The sequence below is a fragment of the Oncorhynchus clarkii genome, chromosome 17, assembly GCF_045791955.1.
Source record: "Oncorhynchus clarkii lewisi isolate Uvic-CL-2024 chromosome 17, UVic_Ocla_1.0, whole genome shotgun sequence".
Lineage (NCBI taxonomy): Eukaryota > Metazoa > Chordata > Actinopteri > Salmoniformes > Salmonidae > Oncorhynchus > Oncorhynchus clarkii.
The window spans coordinates 16186108-16207616 of NC_092163.1; the positions used below are offsets into that span (position 1 = coordinate 16186108).

At 41.5% G+C, this 21509-nt stretch overlaps 2 protein-coding genes across 2 annotated transcripts in view; one reads left to right on the top strand and one right to left on the bottom strand.

Annotated features, from left to right (window-relative positions):
- Nucleotides 1-11368, bottom strand: part of LOC139369597 (syntaxin-8-like) — a 42618-nt gene extending 31250 nt beyond the window's left edge. Inside the window, exons 1-6 of the mRNA XM_071108851.1 lie at nt 11260-11368; nt 10571-10670; nt 8791-8885; nt 8345-8455; nt 3362-3492; nt 121-213 (exon numbers count right to left, since the gene is read on the bottom strand). Coding sequence (XP_070964952.1) covers nt 121-213; nt 3362-3492; nt 8345-8455; nt 8791-8885; nt 10571-10670; nt 11260-11276 — 547 coding nt within the window. The 5' untranslated portion in view covers nt 11277-11368. The remainder of the gene's footprint in view (nt 1-120; nt 214-3361; nt 3493-8344; nt 8456-8790; nt 8886-10570; nt 10671-11259) is intronic.
- Nucleotides 11369-12828: 1460 nt separating this feature from the next.
- LOC139369598 (TBC1 domain family member 24-like) lies at nt 12829-17621 on the top strand. The gene is made up of 8 exons (XM_071108852.1): nt 12829-13252; nt 13515-13890; nt 14079-14735; nt 15075-15230; nt 16321-16384; nt 16478-16576; nt 16786-17107; nt 17443-17621. The coding sequence occupies exons 1-8, from the start codon at nt 12829-12831 to the stop codon at nt 17619-17621; spliced, it is 2277 nt and encodes a 758-aa protein (XP_070964953.1).
- Nucleotides 17622-21509: the final 3888 nt, after the last annotated feature.

Genomic DNA, 21509 nt, shown 5'->3' on the forward strand with positions numbered 1-21509 from the left:
ATACACAATATGATAAAGAGCTTGTGTCTTACTGTTGGGGTGAAAGGTAGGGTGGACTTATCTGATTGACGCAGAGTAGGTCGTAGAAGCAATAGCAGACACACACACACCCCTCCTTACCATTCTGCCCGTCCAGCTCGTTGCCTATATCCTGACCCATCAGCTTCTGTCGGCTGATGACGGCAGCTAACGCGTCCAACCCAGCATCCTGAACTGTTCAGAGAGAGGGAGAGAGACAAAGGGGTTAACTCAGCCCTGTTCAGCATGATAGAGAGAGACAGACAGAAATAGAGAGGTGCTCCATAAGAGAGAGACCTATACATTATAGCAGGGTTCCCCAACTGGCGGTCCGTGGGCCGAATTTGGCCAAAGGGGGATTTTATTTGTACCTCCAACTTTTCTGAGCAAAAAATTTAAAAAATCCTGCAAAGGTAAGCGTTGATACTATGATGACAACCTGATGTTTCCTCAAAAGTATATATCTACAGTGCCTTCAGAAAGTATTCAAACCCCTTGACTTTTTCCACATTTTGTTGTGTTACAGTCTGAATTTAAAATGGATTAAATTTCGATTTTTAGGGTACTGGCCTACACACACAATACCCATTTTTTAAATACATTTTATGTTAACAAATTAATAAAAAATGAGAACTAAAATGTCTTGAGTCAAGTATTCAACATATTTGTTATGGCAAGCCTAAATATGTTCAGGAGTAAAAATGTGCTTAACAAGTCACATAATAAGTTGCTTGGACTCACTCTGTGTCCAAAATAGTTTTTAACGTGATATTCAAATGATTACCTCATCTCTGTACCCCACACATATAATTATCTGTAAGGTCCCTCAGTCGAGCAGTGAATTTCAAACACAGATTCAACCACAAAGATCAGGGAGGTTTTCCAATGCCTTGCAAAGAAGGGCACCTATAAAAAATAAACAAATACATTTAAAAAACACACATTTAATATCCCTTTGAGCATGGTGAAGTTATTAATTACACTTTGGATGGTGTATCAATACACCCAGTCACTACAAAGATACAGGCGTCCTTCCTAACTCAGTTGCCGGAGAGGAAGGAAACCGCTCCAGGATTTCACCATGACTTTAAAACAGTTCCAGAGTTTAATGGCTGTGATAGAAAACTGAGGATGGATCAACAACATTGTAGTTACTTCATAACACTGTGAAAAGAAAGAAGCCTGTACAGAATATAAATATTTCAAAACATGCATCATGTTTGCCACAAGGCACTAAAGTAAAACTTTTTGTCCTGAATACAAATAAGTATGTTTGGGGCAAATCAAACAACGCATCACTAAGTACAACTATTCATATTTTCAAGCATAGTGGTGGCTGTATCATGTAATGGGTATACTTGTCATCAGCATGGACTACAGATTGTTTTAGGATAAAAAGAAACAGACTAGAGCTAATCACAGGCAAAATCCTAGAGGAAAACCTGGTTCAGACACGAGGAGAGAAATTCACATTTCAGCAGGACAATAACCTAAAACACAAGGCCAAATATACACTGGAGTTGCTTACCAAGATGTCATTGAATGCTCCTGAGTGGCCTAGACTTAAATCTACCTGAACCAACTTAACAGAGCTTGAAGAATTTATTTATTATTTTACAATCCAGGTGTGAAAAGCTTACCCAGAAATACTCACAGCTGTAATTGCTACCAAATGTGATTGTAACTTTTTCCACTTTGACAGAGTATTTTGTGTAGATCATTGACAAAAAAAATGACACTTAAATCCATTTGAATCCCACCTTGTTGTAGCACAACAAAATGTGGAAAAAGTCAAGGGGTGTGAATACTTTCTAAAGGCCCTGTATACATTTGTATTTATAAGACTGTAAAAACACCACCAAATCAGCTCTAAGGGATCTTCATTTTGGAAATCTGTTCCAAAGTATTCACACTCATCATAGAGAGAGATACGTGATCGTATACAAATGTAAGCAAGGTTTGAAAATATTATGTTTTAGTGAAATATATCTGTTTTGGCTTCTTGCGGTTCATTTGCGGTCTACAAATGATTTGTAATTGCGCTCCGTCCCCCTGACCATCCCCTCAAGAAGAAAAAAATGGTCCCATAGCTGAATCTAGTTGATGATTCCTGCATTATACAGTTCATCAATAAACAACCCACAATTAGGAAAACCCCATTCAACTCACATACAAACACTCTTGAGCACATTACGCATCCAAACAACAATGTGTCAGATGTAGCAGCGGTGAGGTGGTTAAACTATAAAGACATGCCGAAATTCTTCTTTAATGACTCATTGGTAGAGAGAGAGAGCAATTTTGTGATTTCACAGGGCAACCATTTGGTGAGTAGGAATGACGCTATTGGGGTTCAGCACTGCGGAGCAACACTAGGGGGCAGCGTGCCACAGGTGACTCACAGCACTTAAAACGCACACACACATGACAAAGACCTGCCTTTAGAACGAACGAACGAACGCACGCACGCACGCACGCACGCACGCACACACACACACCTCAGCCTGACTTCTGTTATTCTAACTGTTCTAACTGTACTGGGTGAAAAAGGAGAGGGGGGCAGCTGAACAGTGACTTTGTGAAAGAGACGGATACATAACTTGTGGGAAGCTATCATTCTCTATCACAATTTTACAGAGGAGTGGTGTTACACTGAGTTTGTCCAGGTTATTATATGTGCTTCATGGGGTTCAGGGATTTGGAGAGGAGAGGAGAAGGCCCTTTGTCTCTAAATTTGACACAGACACCACCACAGGAATCTGTGAGACCACAGATTTGGTTGCTCACTATAGGCCCTAAACTTACATCCGGAACTCCCAATGGGGGCTCAAAACCTTGATGCGGTTTCACTGTATCCCCACAATACTGACAAACTGAAAATAGCCAGATCGCAGCCAGAACCGTAATGGAGACATAACAGAGGAGACTCATGTGGAGTCAGGTGAACTGTACTAGGATCAGCCTGGATGTTGCAGTTACAGTGCATGTGGGAACGATTTAGGACTGGGAGAGGCTGGAAATCGAATCTGCTGAATGTGAGTTACTGTGTTCACCTCATCCTGTGACCGTGTGGATATAGTTATCAAGGTGTAGCCTCGAGGAGGACCGCCACCTCTGTGTTTCCTACTAGAGGCACTGATCACAGGTCAGTTTGCATGGGTAAAGTTAGGCCTCTGAAGGTACAAGCTGATCCTAGATCTGATCAGGGGTGTATTCAGAGTCAGTGATGTGAAACGTTCGGACTGTTGTAGACAGATATACAATGAATAGAGCTGACAACACCCCCTAGTCTACCTGACAGTTCCACACCATACACTTCTATCTGAACTTTGTGTAACCTTACCCTCGACGATGCGCTGCTGCTGCTGTTTGATCGCCGAGAAGCCAAGGCCCCTGGTCTCCTCTGGCTCGTTGACCAGCCAGGGGTTGGCCGAGGCCCCTCCTTCTCCCCCCGCCCCTGGCATCAGGGTCGACCTGGGAAATGTCACACAACAACATGATCAGCATGCCAAGGGTGTAGAGAACGCACTCCCTGTACCTGTCAATCACCTGAACGGGACACACGTCGGAACTACCGACACGCACAGTCAACCCTCGGCTTCGCAAACAAACACGGTACAATGGACACAAGTGCAACCTCTGTGGCAAGCGGTTACATCTGCAACACTCATGTTACTCATCTGATGTGGACTTGTGTAACAACATATCCTTCCCTTCAGACGAGACAAGGCTTATTTATTTTCTTGTTTGGTTTTTACGTTCTGAACAAGGAAGCAGATATGTTTAGTTGCTTAAAAAAAAAACTAGTACCGGCTTGTTCGACATGTAAACACTGCATGCTAATCATACACAGCCACGGGCCCTCAAGTTTACAGTTGTGTTTCACTCTGACTGACACACACACGCGCACACAAACAGGCACGCACACCAGAGTGCTCTTGTTGTGTTGTGTAGCGCTTAACACTGTTGTGTGGTTTTGAGCTATTTTTCTGTTAATGGGGAAAAGCTGTCTGAGGCTGCCTCAGACCCAGAGGTTGTGTTGCGGTGAAGTGTCAAGCTCTCTGTTAGTACAGATAGATCAATCCCGTCCGTCAAGACAGTGTCACCTACTGGTCAGACCCAGCAATTCACCTCAGATAGCACTGACTGGACTGACTGGAGGACTGGCATTGGCTGTCAGGGGACCTTGGGGGACAGGGAAATTGGGATTGCAGCCATTGGCTGTCAGAAGTAGGCACTTAAAATCTCCTCCACTTCCCTTAACAAAGCCCATTTACTACATTATCATACAGCTCATCAAATCCTTGTGGTACACTATGTTGAACAGAATGAAAAATATGTCATTGTAGATGTGATTCCAGGCTCATAACAAACCACAATGTCACCAAGTATAGTAATGGTGTGATCAGAAACCTCAAATAGGTATACTTGTTGACGTTGTGAAGTTCCTCTCCTCACGCTGGTATTGGACAGGTTGTACTAAATTTGAACTCAAAGTTGGTTGTGATGTGTGTCAAGCATGGCGCCATGACGCCACCTCCTTCCTTCCTCTTTCCGAGGACGAGTGTGTAGTTTGGAGCACCCCATCTCCCTCTCTTTAATCCTTGGCCCAGCTTACTCAGCAGCGGCGGCCAGGGCGAGACAAGGAGGTCGGCAGCCAGCGCTAAGCTAATCTTTCCGACAGGTTTGGTAACTATCCTACCGCGTGGCGGATCTCCACTTCCTCCCGCCGTGTGAAGATTAAAGCTTATCCAATTAACCGCCCACTGGGGCCCGCCAACTTATTAATCAGGCATCTCTGGGCAGCCCGCATCACACTCCACCGCCGCCGAGGACCCGACAGACAGACAGGCCTCTGAGGCTGTAACTTGGACAAGGCCGATTGAACTAATTTCGACTTGTTGCAGGAGTGATCAAATATAAAGTCTCTTTATGTAGTGTTGTGGTGGCTCTCTTGTCGTGATGTGTGTTTTGTCATATATATATATGTTTTTTTAAAATCCCAGCCCCCGTCCTCTTCAGGAGGCCTTTTGGTAGGCCGTCATTGTAAATAAGAGTTTGTTCTTAACTGACTTGCCTAGTTAAATAAAGGTTAAAACAATTTAAAATAAGGAGAGATTGATAAAGGGAAAAGGGGTGTTAAGGGGCTTGGGGGTGTTCCAAAGAGGGTCGGGGTGCAGTGACCCTTCAAAATGGAGGCGCCACGTCTCTTCTTTGCTTGATTAGAGGCTAATCTCTCTCTAATGTATTGTTTCAGAAATAAAATAAGCCCCCTTATCCAGGACCAACCCCTCTCCTCGAAAAAATGGAACAGCTTATGTTATCCAAGCGAGGCTAATACCCACCCACCCCAAAGACCACACACTGAGTGCCAGGTCTACCTACCCACTCTTCCCCACCCCCTCTCAAATCATCCACCCACCCCACGTCAGTATCAAAGTACAGAATACATTGTACATCAAAATACAGTACCAGTCAAACGTTTGGACACACCTACTCATTCCAGAGTTTTTCTTTATTTGTACTATTTTCTACATTGTAGAATAATAGTGAAGACATCAAAACTATGAAATAATGCATACGGAATCATGTAGTAACCAAAAAAAGTGTTACAAATCAAAACATATTTTATATTTGTAGCCACCATTTGCCACCTTTATGACAGCTTTGCACACTCTTGGCATCCTCTCAACCAGCTTCACCTGGAATGCTTTTCCAACAGTCTTGAAGGAGGTCCCACATATGCTGAGCACTTGTTGGCTCCTTTTCCTTCACTCTGCAGTCCAACTCATCCCAAACCATCTCAATTGGGTTGAGGTCGGGTGATTGGGGAGGCCAGGTCATCTGATGCAGCACTCCATCACGCTCCTTCTTGGTCAAATAGCCCTTACACAGCCTGGAGGTGTGTTATGCCGTTATCCTGTTGAAAAACAAATGCTAGTCCCACTAAGCGCAAACCAGATGGGATGGCGTATCGCTGCAGAATGTTGTGGTAGACATGCTGGTTAAGTATGCCTTGAAATCTAAAATCACAGACAGTGTCACCAGCAAAGCATCCCCACACCATCACACCACCTCCTCCATGCTTCACGGTGAGAACCACACATACGGAGTTCCTCCGTTCACCTACTCTGCGTCTCACAAAGACAGGGCAGTTGGAGCCAAAAATCTCAAATTTGGACTCATCAGACCAAAGGACAGATTTCCACCAGATTTCCACCAGTCTAATGTTGATTGCTTGTATTTATTGGGCCAAGCAAGTTTCTTCTTCTTACTGGTGTCCTTTAATATTGGTTTCTTGCAGCAATTCGACCATGAAGGCCTGACTCATGCAGTCTCCTGTGAACAGTTGATAAAGAGATGTGACTGTTACTTGAACTCTGTGAAGCATTTATTTGGGCTGCAATTTCTGAGGCTGTTAACTAATGAACTTGTCCTCTGCAACAGAGGTAACTTCCTTTCCTGTGGCGGTCCTCATGAGAGCCAGTTTCATCATAGCACTTGATGGTTTTTGCGACCGCACTTTGAGAAACTTTAAAAGTTCTTGAAATTTTCCAGATTGACTGACCTTAAAGTAAATGATGGACTGTCTTTTATTTTTGCTTATTTGAGCTGCTGTTGCCATAATATGGACTTGGTCTTTAATCAAATAGGGCTATCTTTTGTATACCTTTATTTTATTTAATACCACCCCTACCTTGTTATAACACAACTGATTGGCTCAAAAGCATTAAGGAAAGAAAAGCATTCCAGGTGAAGCTGGTTGAGAGAATGTCAAGAGTGTGCCAAGCTGTCATCAAGGAAAAGGGTGGCTACTTTGAAGAAGATAACATATCAAATATATTTTGATTTGTTTAAAACTTATTGGGTTACTACATGATTCCATATGTGTTACTTCAAAGTTTTAATGTCTTCACTATTATTCTAAAATGTAGAAAATAGTGAAAATAAAGAAAAACCCTGGAATGAGTAGCTGTGTCCAAACTTTTGACTGGTACTTTATATTTTCCCGGGGAAACTTGAAACGGTAAGATCACAAGAGTAAGATCAACTGTGTAATTCCATTAGTTGCCATTTGGTTTAGTTATGGGCCACCAATGTTTGTAATTGGCTGTGGGATCTATAAAAAGGCTAAAAGCAAGTGTTCCCATCCCTCCCTGCTTTCAGCCCCTAAGTGGATTAATCCAAACAAGAAAGTCAGTGAAACACGTATAAACGGAGCAGTCTCAGATCAGGCTAATAAGAAAATAGTTAACGTTTTGAACGTCTGCAAATTTTATCAATCGATGACTGATCCTGAGTTTTACCACACACGGCCATTCCACTATTCCTGGAAGGTAAATTGAAAACCTCAGTATTATCCCTGTAGCCTGTGTATTATTAAAAGAGCACGATCCTGTCAAATGAATGGGGTTTGACCCTCATTTAATTTCACATACAAAACATGTTCAAGACCTGACAACGGAAGTCCATGCCGTTACCACTGAGTGAGCGCCATTCATTTCACCTCCTGGCTGTCCAAATATATGTCACCTGGGATGGGGCAGGTCAAGCCCGATGCTGAGTAATGACCGTTTTCCGAAGTGTTTTCCTAAGCTCCTGTACAGAGCTGTCACTACAATTAAGAATAATATGAGAATACAGGATATAGCCAGTGGCGTCCAGTGCTTTGATTGGTCCACTGGCAGATGAGGATGACAGGATGAGGATATGAGCTCAGCGGAGAGTGATAAACTATAAACTCTAAAAGCTTGGGTTGCACATCCGATCCCTTTAATTTTTTCACTGAGCCTCAGTGTACCAGTTTCGGGCAGTGCCAAGAGTGTGATCACCAGTGCAAGACAAGCAAAGCCTCTTGATGAATGAGAAACTGAGCGATTTAGAAGTCAACTGCCCTGCGCCGGGCCCCAATATGACAGACTAGACAGACTAGACTTCCAATGGCGTCGAATGGGCTCAGACAAATGGTCGTACGGAAGTCCAAAGACCTTCTTTGCACACAAAGTTAGTGACCGGTGACTTATCCTCAAAAGAAACCGTGGATCCGTTAGACCCTTCAGACACATCTGGGCTGAGACAAAGTCAAGACACAGATTAATTGGCAGCACTAGCAGATAGAAAGAGATAGATGGCAGGACGGGCTTTGGTGCATCACCAATTGCCTATGACCGATGTTCAGATTCTGGTCCATTTACATTCACTTACAATGAGTGGCATATGCTAAAAGGAGACTTAATGAGCAGTGTGTGTGTGTGTGTGTGTGTGTGTGTGTGTGTGTGTGTGTGTGTATTACTTATACATAATGAGCTGTAAGAGGGAGTAATACCTCGAGAGCTCTGGATGTGTAACATCACCCTTGAACGTGGCATTTAGCTGCTTGTCCCTGGTGACCAGGTCGTCAACAAGATTCTGTCTCCGATCGGCTTCTGACTGCATTCTGGAGAGGCAGTTGTGTTAAGGTCAAGATTATGGTAAACAAAATAATTTAGACCCCACAACATGATTAACAAGGAGTTGGACTATTAGTTTACTATCATTCATCTATAAAGTAACAGACAATGCAAATCACAGATTTTCATTGGAGAGAGTTAAGGATTGATGCAATTTCTTACAAAGCACTGCCCTCTACAGGACCTCTACATACAGGACCTTCACATACAACTACACCGCAGTGTCATGAATGTGAAACCAAATCGGTTTGGTGCACTGTGCTGCGTGTCATCAGTCACATGACCAGGAGAACCAATGATAATGTTGTGAAAGGAAGGATACATGCGCCGAGAGGATGAGGCTCGGAGCAAACTCTCTCTGAGCTGGTTGATGTTTTGTTTCAGCTTCTGCAGCGACGCTCGCAGTGTCATGTTGATCTGGACAGACAAATAAACACTTTTACAATCAATTTCTAAACAGAAATGGTAAAATACAGTAGCTACAGTGCCTTCAGAAAGTATTCACACTCATTTACTTTTTCAACATTTTGTTGTGTTACAGCCTGAATTTAAAATGGATTAAATTTAGATTTTGTGTCACTGATATACACACAATACCCCATAATGTCAACGTGGACTTTTGTTTGTAGAAAATGTTAAGAGATTAATACAAAATGAAAAGCTGAAATGTCTTGAGTCTATAAGTATTCAACACCTTTGTTATAGCAAGCCTAAATAAGTTCAGGAGTAAAAATGTGCTTAACAAATCACATAATAAGTTGCATGTACTATTCCAGTGTTAAATAATAGTGGTTAACATTATTTTTTTTATAACTACCCCATCTCTGTACCCCACACATACAATTATCTGGAAGGTCTCTCAACCGAGTAGTGAATTTGAAGCACAGATTCAACCACAACGACCAGGGAGGTTTTGCCTCGCAAAGAAGGGCACTGATTGGTAGATAGTAGCATTTTAAAAAGCAGATGCTGAATGTCTATTTGATTGTGGTGAAGTGGTTAATTAGGCCTTGGAGGGTGTATTAATACACCCAGTCACTACAAAGATAATGGTGTCCTTCCTAACTCAGTTGCCGGAGAGGAAGGAAACCATTCAGGGATTTTCACCATGAGGCCAATAGTGATTTTAAAACAGTTACAGAGTTTAATATGGTTGTGATTTCAGAAAACTGAGGATGCATCAACACTGTAGTTACTCCACAATATTGACAAATTACAGAGTGACAAAAAGGAAGCCTTCACAGAATAAAAACAGGCATCCTGTTTGCAACAAGGCACTTAAGTAATAGAGCAAATAAATTAACTTTTTGTCCTGAATAGAAAGCATTATGTTTGGGGAAAATCCATCACAACACATCACAGAGTACCACTCTTCATATTTTCTAGAATGGTGGTGGCTGTATCATGTTATGGCTATGCTTGTCATCGGAAAGGACTAAAGGATAAAAATAAATGGAATATAGCTATAATCACAGGCAAAATCCTAGAAGAAAACCTGGTTCAGTTTGCTTTCCACCAGACATTGGGAGATTAATTCACCTTTCAGCAGGACAATAACCTAAAACACAAGGCCAAATATACACTGGAGTTGCTTACCAAGACAACATTGAAAGTTCCTGGTTTGGCCTAGTTAAAGTTGATATAAATATGCTTGAAAATCTATGGCAAGACTTAAAAATGTCTGTCTAGCAATCATCAATAATCAACTTGACAGAGCTTGAAGAATTTTAAAAAAAATAATAGGAAAATATTGTACAATCTAGGTGTGCAAAGCTCTTAGAGACTTAAGCAAAAAGACGCAAAAGATTATTCTACAAAGTATTGAATCAGGGGTTTAAAAGGGTATGTGAATTATATATTTCTGTATTTCATTTTCAAAAGTGTGCCAACATTTCTAGAAACATGTTTTCACTGTGATTATAAGGTATTGTGTGTACAATAGATGGGTGAGGGAAAACAATATTCAACATATTTTGAATTCAGGCTGCAACACAACAAAATGTGGAGTAAGTCAAGTGGTATGAATACTTTCTGAAGGCACTGCTATATACTTTTGAGTAAACAAATGTGTAGTTAAGCAGGTTGTCATCATAGTTACTTACCTTTGCAGGATTCCCTCCTGTCCTCTGTTGCCTGTTTCTTTCATGAATATTCTCTGCAATTTCTTGAACAAGGCGGCAAGTGGCATCATAATTCTGTAACCTACAAAAACCAGGTTGGTATACAATTATCGTGAGTAGTACTATAGTTGAATATGTAGTTAAAATAATTCGTGTATGAACCACTATAATAAAGCCAGTTCAAAAGAAGATGTTGCAATTCTTCAAGGTATAACAATAACAACAAATAAATCAGTTGGAGACAAATTAATTTGGGCTGATTGAGTGTGGCCAACTTTGTCTCGAGTTTAGATTAACTGTCATTCAGCACTGGAGACAATTTGTTCCTCATCATAGCTACTAGTAACGTTAGATAAATTAGCTAGCTAGCTCGTTAGCTACTTAATTCATAACCCTGCGTACAGTATGTTGTTATCGGCGAACGTGCATTGCAATTCATTTCGTGTGAACTATCAATGGGAATGATAATATAACATACAGACCGACTTATCGAGTCAAGTCGTATTTAGCTTTTTATTTTAGAAGTAGCCGGTTAAAGGGAAAGGAGTTACTGTTACTAACGTTAACAATCCAGCTAATAACACACATATATAAGTTTGAAGACGTATTTCTATATTTCATCCAACGCTATCTTAAACATACTCATAATGGCCACCTTAAAATCTGCTTACCAGGGATCTTGAGACATGTTAACGAGTTATAATAAATGAATTTGTCGATATTTACTCCATAGATTGTGTGATAATTAGGAGGCACTTCCTGTTTGGGTGTGATGTCAGGATGGTGTCCTGTGAGTAACAAACGTTCAGTCGTGAATCGTTTACTGTAATGAGAAGCTGATCAAATGAATCCATATCAATCAATTGTAATGTTCCTCTCTGACAGAGCTGCTACTGTCCCCAAGTCCCATACCAGACCCACTGTAGCCTGCAAACCAAATGTTCATTCACAGTTTACAAATCTTCTAGTCTCTGTCACTGTGTTGATGTGTATCTACCCTCTTAAAATAAGTAAATAAGACAATATCCAAATAATTTCTAATAAATATTATGACTTTATTTGTTTCTATTTATTTATAGTGCTGTGGCTGTGTGGCCTTGGCGACAGCCAGCAATGTAATTACTTTTGTTTTGGTAGAGTAAAGGTCATAAAAGGTCGACATAACCACTGCTCATGTTTTGTTGTTTTTGAAAAAAATGTCAACACTGCCTCACATTGCCCCCTGTTTGTCTAGTGATATGGAAGTCCTTATTGTAACATTATGTGAGGATTATGACACTACTAGTATAAACATACTATAGGCTACAGATCCTTCAGTCATCAAGATAGGATAAGAGTTTGTTTTTCCTCAACAACATGTAAGCCCACATTTAAATAGATCTATTTACAGAGGTTTCTTTGTTTCATAGCAAAACAATGTGTGTTTTGATCAAAACAATATCTGTTGTGTGAAATGATAACCTTTGCTAATTCTAGGAATAGAGGAGCCCATTTGGCACGCCCATGTTTTCCTATAAATCAGTTTCATAGAGCTACTGTATGTTCCTCCAGGAAAAGGGAAGGGAAAGGAAAATTCATTCAACTGAAATGTATCTTCCGCATTTAACCCAACCCCTCTGAAAAGACTTAGAAAGTAAAATAATCGTTCATGTTTTTGTTAAATGTTGCCATAAACATGCAAATTAACAATAAAAGATAAACCCAGATACCAAATACAATATCAGATAAACCCAGGAAGGTAAACTGGTTAAAAGTAGGATACATGCTTTGTGAGAACACTCATTTCTGTATAGTCATGACTTTCACACATATTTTGATACATCTAAATGTGTATCAACATAATAGCATAGGCATTCACTTCCCATATATGGCAATGGAGACTGTCCTTTACACAGTAGCCTATTATCAAATGAAACAATAATAATTTTCCACTTTATTGATTTCATTACCCTAGTTCATTTGTTGCTGGTGTTGGAAGTTGAAGAAAGGAGGCATTCCTTGTCACCACAGTAATTGGACTTAAGTCAGAGGAATTTTCCACTCGGGAAACACAAAAACACTGTAAACAAACCCATATCACTTTCTGTGTCGGTCACCTGACCAACTGACAACTGTGTATAAAACCTACATCCACAGGGCACATGGAAAACATTGGGAAGTATACCACCACTGGAGACTGTCTTGTCATTGATATAGAGGAGAACTTGACATTTGCAGAGGAGAATATTGTACCAGGCAGCATGATCCATGTTTCAAGTACGCCCAAGTTCTCCACTTGTGGGACTATAAGTTTAGACCCGTCTCCTATGGAAACAACCGCTGACCCGGACCAGGACTTGAGCTCAGCAGCCAGACACAGAAGACCCAGGTCCCATTCCTACTACAGCCCAGAGGACGCCAAAAAGTATGGCATAGAGACGGCAACAGATGAGAACTTTGTCAGGCCACGCTCCAGGTCTTTCTATAGTTATGAGACGTCTGAGCTCCACAGAGAAGGGAACTTTACCAGGTCCAACGCTATGAGGCCGAGATCCAACTCCCTGGAGAAGAGTGGGGACAGGAAGACGGAGAATAGTGCGAATGGGAATCAGGGGATCATGGCTCGGCTCAACAAGAGATCCAAGTCCAACACCAACAAACACTTGCCATGCAGAGATCTCAATGGTATGCAAATTACAGTATGTTTAAAAGTGTCTGATTTATGTTTATTTGACCATTTATGTTTCTTTTTCTATTTTGCCATAGTCCTCGTGTTATATGAAGAACAGAGGGGAGAAATGCAGAATATGCACAAACACAGTGTACTTAATACAAAACAAGAATGTTACTGTGGATGGACACAGATCTATAACAATTAACTTATTAAATAATACATTTATTAATTAGGATGTTAGTAGCTAATTTTCTTCCTTCCTCTCTCCAACAGGCAGAAGAGGCAGTCTGAAGGGTGTCCCCATGATGACCATCTCTGAATCAGAGAACTGGGAGATCAGCTCCTGTTCTGGCATGAAGTATGGCCAGTTTGTGGACTGGGAAAAGATCGACCCTGAATCTTCAGAGCGCTACCAGAGGATTCTGAAGTCGGACCACCAGGAGCTGAAGACCATGGGTCGATCAGGGTTCTGGGCCATGCCCCATACACTAAGGGCCAAGGCCTATTATCATATAATTCATGGTATCAACTGCAGGTCCATCAACCCGGATCGAGATCGTTACCAGGATGTGGCCAAGAAGCTCTTCGGGGAGCAGAAGATGAGCACACACCCGTTCCCTGAGTACATGGATGATGGTGTGATCCCTAGGTACTGGCTATGAAGCTATCAGAGAAGAACGGTTCAGATGATCAAATCATGATCAAATTATTTTAGTCATTAAACTTTGATAGGAGAATCTGAAGTTGATCATGCTTTTTCCAATATTACATGTACATTATGTTCTGTTCATAACATGATAACACAGCAAGTATCTTTGTTATTCTTCACACCCCCAGGTACTGCCTCAACGAAGCTGGTCTCAATTCTGTCAAAAAGGTCCTCCTCTGCATCGGCAAGCACTTTCCGGACATCAACTTCTGCCCAATCCTCCCAGCCTTGGTGGCTCTCCTCCTGCATTTCAGCGAAGATGAAGCCGAGTGCTTCCACAGTATCTGCCGCCTTATCGCCTACAATGACCCCAACAAGCGCTACATCGACCAGACATTCCTCACCTACCGGGCCTCCTGCATGACCTTCGGCGACTTGGCCAACAAGTACTGCCGCGGCATCCGCAAGCTCATCGCCAGCTCCCACCAGAACCTCTTTGAGTTCTACTCCGATTGGATCATGTGGATCTTTGCCGACCTCCCCTTCACATACGCTATCAGGGTCCTGGATGTCTATCTCCTGGAGGGTTACAAGGTTCTCTACAGGGTGGCTCTGGCTCTTCTCAGCTTGTACAAGGTCTCGGTTTCGTCTCGTGTCGCCGACGTGGAGGACTTCAGGCGAGACATGAAGAGCTTTGTGGAGAATGTGGCACGTCACTGCACGGTGGAGAAGCTGCTGGAGAGGGCCTTCAGTATCCAGCTGGCCACGCGGAGGGAGCTCAACCTACTGTTCAACGCTAACAAGGACTCACTCATGCAGAAAGGCATCAGTATCCACCAGAAGCGGTGAGGCTATTGGTCAAGGGAGTTCTTTGAGAAAATGTTTCTACTCTTGATGAACATCTAATTGGTCCACTCTCTGTTAACGGAAAACAAAAGATAGCAAGCCATCACCAAGTCAGCCCTATTCCTGATAGGACGATTATGACAGATTACTTTCAACCCACTTTGTTATAGAGATGCTACCGTTGTTCTACCAAACTATACCTAGATACGGTATCCTTTTGAACTATAAACCGTTTACAAATCTTTACTTTCTGAGTTCCTTTATATTTATCTGTAATCTGAAGATACGCTTCAAAACAAATATTTACATTCTCAAACTGTTTCTGTTCCTCCATAAAGGCAGTCGTGCCAGGTAGTGGATTTTGACAGCTTCAGCTCCAGCGTTGTCACAGGGACAGAGATGAGGATTGTCTGGGCCTGGATCCCTGAACGCTTTGCCCTCTTCAATCCCAAAAAGCTGTTCAGCACCAACGAACATGGCCGAAGCCTGGCCTCGTAAGTGACTTTTATTCACTGTTTTACCTTAGTAGTGGATCAAGTAGTGAAGACATGTACATTCAGCAGCCCAGAACTGTCTACAGTAAATACAACAGCCCAGAACTGTCTACAGTAAATACAACAGCCCAGAACTGTCTACAGTAAATACAACAGCCCAGAACTGTCTACAGTAAATACAACAGCCCAGAACTGTCTACAGTAAATACAACAGCCCAGAACTGTCTACAGTAAATACAACAGCCCAGAACTGTCTACAGTAAATACAACAGCCCAGAACTGTCTACAGTAAATACAACAGCCCAGAACTGTCTACAGTAAATACAACAGCCCAGAACTGTCTACAGTAAATACAACAGCCCAGAACTGTCTACAGTAAATACAACAGCCCAGAACTGTCTACAGTAAATACAACAGCCCAGAACTGTATAAACTCGCATTAGGGTTCAGTTTCATAATAATGAAAGGCTGTATTGTTAGTATCAGTAACATTTTTGCCTTAAGGTGCATGACCAAATGTTCTCCAGTTCGTATAAGGGAACAGTTCCTGTGACATCGGTTAACAACAGTTATTCATGTCTCTAGAAGTGTTCTGTTGGTCTGTCAGGAGAAAATGTGGTAGATAATATTCATCAGCACTTGCAAATCGTTTTAGAAATGCTCTGAATGCCCATGTCACAATTACCGGCTGTTGTCTCGTCCTAGAGCGCGTCCAAACGTTGAGGCGCCAATAGTTATTTATCTCCACTATGAGGAATCTCTATGCATGTTGACTCTGATGTCCTTCAAAGAGTTTGATTGGGATTCTCAGACTTTCCCTTGTCACTGTGCTGACACGTACCTGCCTCAGCAGACATGCTTTTTAATTGGTTCTAGCCATACACAGGGTGGTCGTGACAGGATGTGATGACCCCAATTAAAAGTCTGACCCTGACCAGGACGTGACCCATCCATTGAACTTTCAACTTTCAACCCCATGAAGACATTCCAAGGGGCTGGGACTGTTGAATAACCGTTGTCTAAAAACATTACAAGTTTTATTGCTATTGTTCACTGAGTGCTTAAAGTAGTTTTTTTTCCTCATTTAAAGATTTTATTCCTGTGTTGAGGGGCATGAGCCAGCGATCTTGCTTCTGAAAACTGTGGATGAAGAGGTGAGTTTACAGTAGCAGAAAACCTTTTTTTGTCTATTTTTTGACACTCAACTAGATTCTATGCAGACTTCTTACCCCTGTGTCACTCCACAGGTCTGTGGTGCCTTCCTGTCGACAGATTTGATTGAGCGGAAAAAGTATGATTCAGAAGAACCTGCGTATTTTGGGACTGGGGAGAGCTTTGTTTTCACGGTGAGAGAAATTACACAATCTACAGATCTGAAAAGGCTGGGTTTGCAAATGTTTTTTCCTTTGATTTTGACCAATTGTGTTAGCGTAAAAAATACTGGTTGAAATCTTTACTGATTGTGCTGTCGAAGAACACAGGCTCCATTCCTTTCCCATGTCGATCAGTCAATGCAGGAACGTAATTGTTCATTCTTAATTCGTTGGTCTTTCAGCTTCGTCCAGGCATGGAGCGCTACCAACGGGCTGTGGTTAACATTACGGCCAAGAGACAACCTTCTCCAGACCTTCGAGCAGCTCGGGTCTGTATATACACTTCCTCTGGTAAAGAGGACTCCTCCTCTACCCCAGTCTCCACCACCTCTACGACCAACCACACCACCCTGACCTGTCCATCAGGGACCCTCCAGGACCCCAGCTACCTGACCATCCCCTTCACCGCCTCCTCCCCCGGACCTCTCTCCCCCTCACCCAAGAGGGCCAAGGAACAAGGGGCCTCCATGTTCATCGCCGGAGACCACGAAAGGCTAGTCATTGGTAAGCTGCTCATATGTAGGCTAAATTGTTTGCTGTTCAGAGTTGTCAGTAGAGTGTCACAAAGAGTGATCAATAACCTTCTGAAACCCGGATAGGCCTGATTGTCTCAGGAGCATTACTGCCACGTACAAGAGTTTTTGCAGCGACTTTGGCGATGGTGGTAGGAAACAGCTTAGGGTTTCTCACATGGCCTATTCTTTGTATCCACCCTTTGTATTCTTTGTGTTGATGTCAACATTACTGAGAAGTGCAGCAGCTAGAAGTGGGCTGCTGTTATTACTGTAAATTCAATGCTGACATATTTTACAGTGAGCGTGATGTGTTTGTCTCGCCAGGTGGCGATGGGGGTCATGCTCTCTGCCTCCAGGCTGATCTGGAGGGGGGCTACACGGAGCGATGTGACACCTTCGAGAGCGCCCCTCTCTGCAAGAGACACTTCAAGATCCGATCACTGGAAGTGTGGGGAATTCAGAACTCTATCTCGTTCTCACACTACTTCTCTTACTGTCATTAAAAGAGGAGGCTGACATATGTTTCCCCCTCTTATATGAACTTCTCCTAATTTCTCCTAATTTCATTTCTCCTAATTTCTCCTAATTCCATTGTCCATTTGATTAGACTGTATTTTTCTTAGTTATGTGTGTTGATGACAATGACCCATAGGCTAAACTAAACAGGGTTTTTACAGTGCATTCGGAAAGTATTCACACCGCTTGACTTTTTCCATATTTTGTTACGTTACAGCCTTATTCTAAAATTGATCAAATAATTTTCCCCCTCATCAATCTACACACATAATGACAAAGCGAAAACAGGTTTTTAGACATTTTTGTAAATTTATTCAAAATAAAAAACTGAAATATAACATTTACAAAAGTATTCACACCCTTTACTCAGTACTTTGTTGAAGCACCTTTGGCAGCGATTACAGCCTGGAGTCTTCTTGGGTATGACGCTACAAGCTTGGCACACCTGTATTTGGGGAGTTTCTCCCTTTCTTCTCTGCAGATCCTCTCAAGCTCTGTCAGGTTGGATGGGGAGTGTCGATGCACAGCTCTTTTTAGGTATCTCCAGAGATGTTCGATCGGGTTCAAGTCCAGGCTCTGGCTGGGCCACTCAAGGACATTCAGAGACTTGTCCCAAAGCCACTCGTGCGTTGTCTTGGCTGTGTGCTTAGTGTTGTTGTCCTGTTGGAAAGTGAACCTTCACCCCAGTCTTAGGTCCCGAGCTTTCTGGAGCAGGTTTTCATCAAGGATCTCTCTGACTAGTCTCCCAGTCTCTGCCGCTTAAAAAAATCCCCACAGCATGATACTGCCATCACCATACTTCACCGTAGGGATGGTGATGCTTGGCATTTAGACCAAAGAGTTCAATCTTCATCATCTTGTTTCTCATGGTCTGAGAGTCCTTTAGGTGACTTTTGGCAAAATCTAAGCGGGCTGTCATGTGTCTTTTACTGGCTTCAGCTGGCCACTCTAACATAAAGGCCTGATTGGTGGAGTGCTGCAGAGATGCTTGTCCTTCTGGAAGGTTCTCCCATCTCCACAGAGGAACTCTGGAGCCCTGTCAGAGTGACCATCGGGTTCTTGGTCACCTACCTGACCAAGGCCAATTTTCCCCCGATTGCTCAGTTTGGCCTGACGGCCAGCTCTAGGAAGAGTGTTGGGGGTTTCAAACTTCTTCCATTTAAGAATGATGGAGGCCACTGTGTCTTGGGGACCTTCAATGATGCAGAAATTTGGTACCCTCCAGATCTGTGCCTCGACACAATCCTGTTTCTGAGCTTTTCTGACAATTCCTTTGACCTCATGGCTTGGTTTTTGCTCTGACATGCACTGTCAACTGTGAGACTTTATATAAACAGATGTGTGCCTTTCCAAATCATGTCCAATCAATTGAATTTATCACAGGCGGACTCCAATGAAGTGGTAGAAACATCTCAAGGATGATCAATGGAAACAGGATGCACCTGAGTTAAATTTTGAGTCTCATAGCAAAGGGTCTGAATGCTTGTGTAAATTAGGCATTTCTGCTTTTTATTTTTAATACATTTGCTAAAATCCTACAAACCTTTTTTTGTTTTGTCATTATGGGGTATTGTGTGTAGATTGATGAGGGAAAAAAATAATTGAATCAATTTTAGAATAACAAAATGTGGAAAAGATAAAGGGGTCTGAATACTTTTCGAATGCACTGTATTTGAATTGTATGCTATATTTGTTTGTTGATTATTCATATACTTCTCGATGAATGTGTATATTTGTGCATATATTAATAGGGTTGCAAAGGGAGGATATACGGGGCCTTCAGAAAGTATTCACATCCCTTTACTTTTTCCACGTTCTGTTACAAAGTGTGATTAAAATTGATTTAATTTCAATTTTTTGTAAAATATCTACACAACATACTCTAATGTCAAAGTGAAAGAAAAGAAAAACTATCATTATTATTAGAAATTAACCCAGCAATACTTGTTGATTAAATAAGTATTCAACCCTCTGAGTCAATACATGTTACAATTCCCTTTGGCAGCTATTACAGCTGTGAGTCTTTCTGGGTAAGTCTCTAAGAGCTTTGGACACCTGGATTGTACAATATTTGCCCATTATTCTTTAAAAAATGTGTCAAGCTCTGTCAAGTTGGTTGTTGATCATTGCCATACAGCCATTTTCAAGACTTGTCATGGATTTTCAAGACGATTTAAGTCAAAACTGTAACTAGGCCACTCAGAAACCTTCAATGACATCTTGGTAAGCACCTCCAGTGTATACTTGGCCTTGTGTTTTAGGTTATTGTCCTGCTGAAAGGTGAATTTGTCTCCCAGTGTCTGTTGGAAAGCAGACTGAACCAGGTTTTTCTCTAGGATTTTGCCTGTGCTTAGCTCTATTCCGTTTCTTTTTATCCCCAAAAACTCCCTAGTTCATGCCGATGACAAGCATACCAATAACATGATGCAGCACCATCATGTTTGAAAATATGAAGAGTGGTACTCAGTGATGTGTTGTGTTTGATTTGCCACAAACATCATATTTAGGACAAAAAGTGAAATTCTTTGCCACATGTTTTGCAGTATTATTTAGTGCCTCGTTGCAAACAGGATGCATGTTTGTGAATATTTTTTTAAATTCTGTACAAGCTTCCTTTTAGTCTGTCATTTATGTTGGTATTGTAGATTTAGGTTTGTGTTGTTGATCCATCCTCAGATATCTCCTATCACAGCCATGAACTCTAACTGTTTTCAAATCACCATTGACTTGGTGTATTGATACTCCATCCAAAGTATTAAATTAATAACTGCACCATGCTCAAAGGGATAGTCAATGTCTATTGTTGTTTTTACCCAACTACCAATAGGTGCCCTTCTTTGTGAACGATGGGAAAACCTCCCTGGTCTTTGTGGTTGAATCTGTACTCTAAATTCACTGTTCGACTGAGGGACCTTACTGATAATTGTATGTGTGGGGTACAGAAATGGGGTATTACACACGGAATGAATCCATGCAACGTATTGGGACTTTTAAGCACATTTTTACTCCTGAACTTATTTAGGCTTGCCATAAGAAAAGTTCTGAATACTTTATTAACTCAAGACATTTCAGCTTTTCATCTGTTATTCATTTGTAAACATTTCTACAAACTGGCTCTGTCTTCAACCTAGCTCCCTGGCAGTGATAAATCCATAGAGTTAGGAATTAGAATACTACAATGGACATGAACCTTCTTATGATGGTAATATAAAGTGGGACATTTTGGTAAGGGAGTTGGTCAACCATGGTTTTGCCAATGCTCTGATAAGAGTGTAAAACAATGGATTTATAGATTATCTGCACTGTATGTCGTTAGCTAGCTAACCAGACAGTTTTAGAGGAGTGATCCCATACATTTTTCTAAACAACTGCCAATATGCCAACAATCCATCAAACAATCAGTTGATGATAGGACTTAGACAAATTGTAATTGCAACAAGTACTGATATTGTATCATATAATAACAATTTAGAAGAAAATGCCAATTTAGACATTTATTATGGTCTGTTTATGTTATAGGCTATTTATACAGAACACGTGTATACAACCTGTCCATATAAACTGTATTTATAATTATATGACAATATTTTAGGTTGACAACACATATATTACATCATTTCTGGCATATACTTTGCCTTACTTTTATTTCCCTGCATAAATAAAAGCAGGAAATGCATCACCTATGCCTTTACTGCATATTCATTCCAGATTGTTTTGGATTTCTCCCTGACCACAATAGCTTCCATTTTCACTTCATTCTGGATCTTTTTAATTTAATAGGATCTTTAGCCATGTCTAGATGGAATACAGCTTCTGTCAAATTGACTTCAAAAGTTTTTTGTTTTTTTGCATCATAGCTAACCCTTACCCTAACA

Excerpts from the sequence above, each read along its gene's own strand:
- LOC139369598 (XM_071108852.1), top strand. The coding sequence starts at position 12,829 with ATGATCCATGTTTCAAGTACGCCCAAGTTCTCCACTTGTGGGACTATA. Across the intron at positions 14,736-15,074 it reads ATCAGTATCCACCAGAAGCG|GCAGTCGTGCCAGGTAGTGG; the intron begins GTGAGGCTATTG and ends TCCTCCATAAAG. Across the intron at positions 17,108-17,442 it reads CCACGAAAGGCTAGTCATTG|GTGGCGATGGGGGTCATGCT; the intron begins GTAAGCTGCTCA and ends TTGTCTCGCCAG.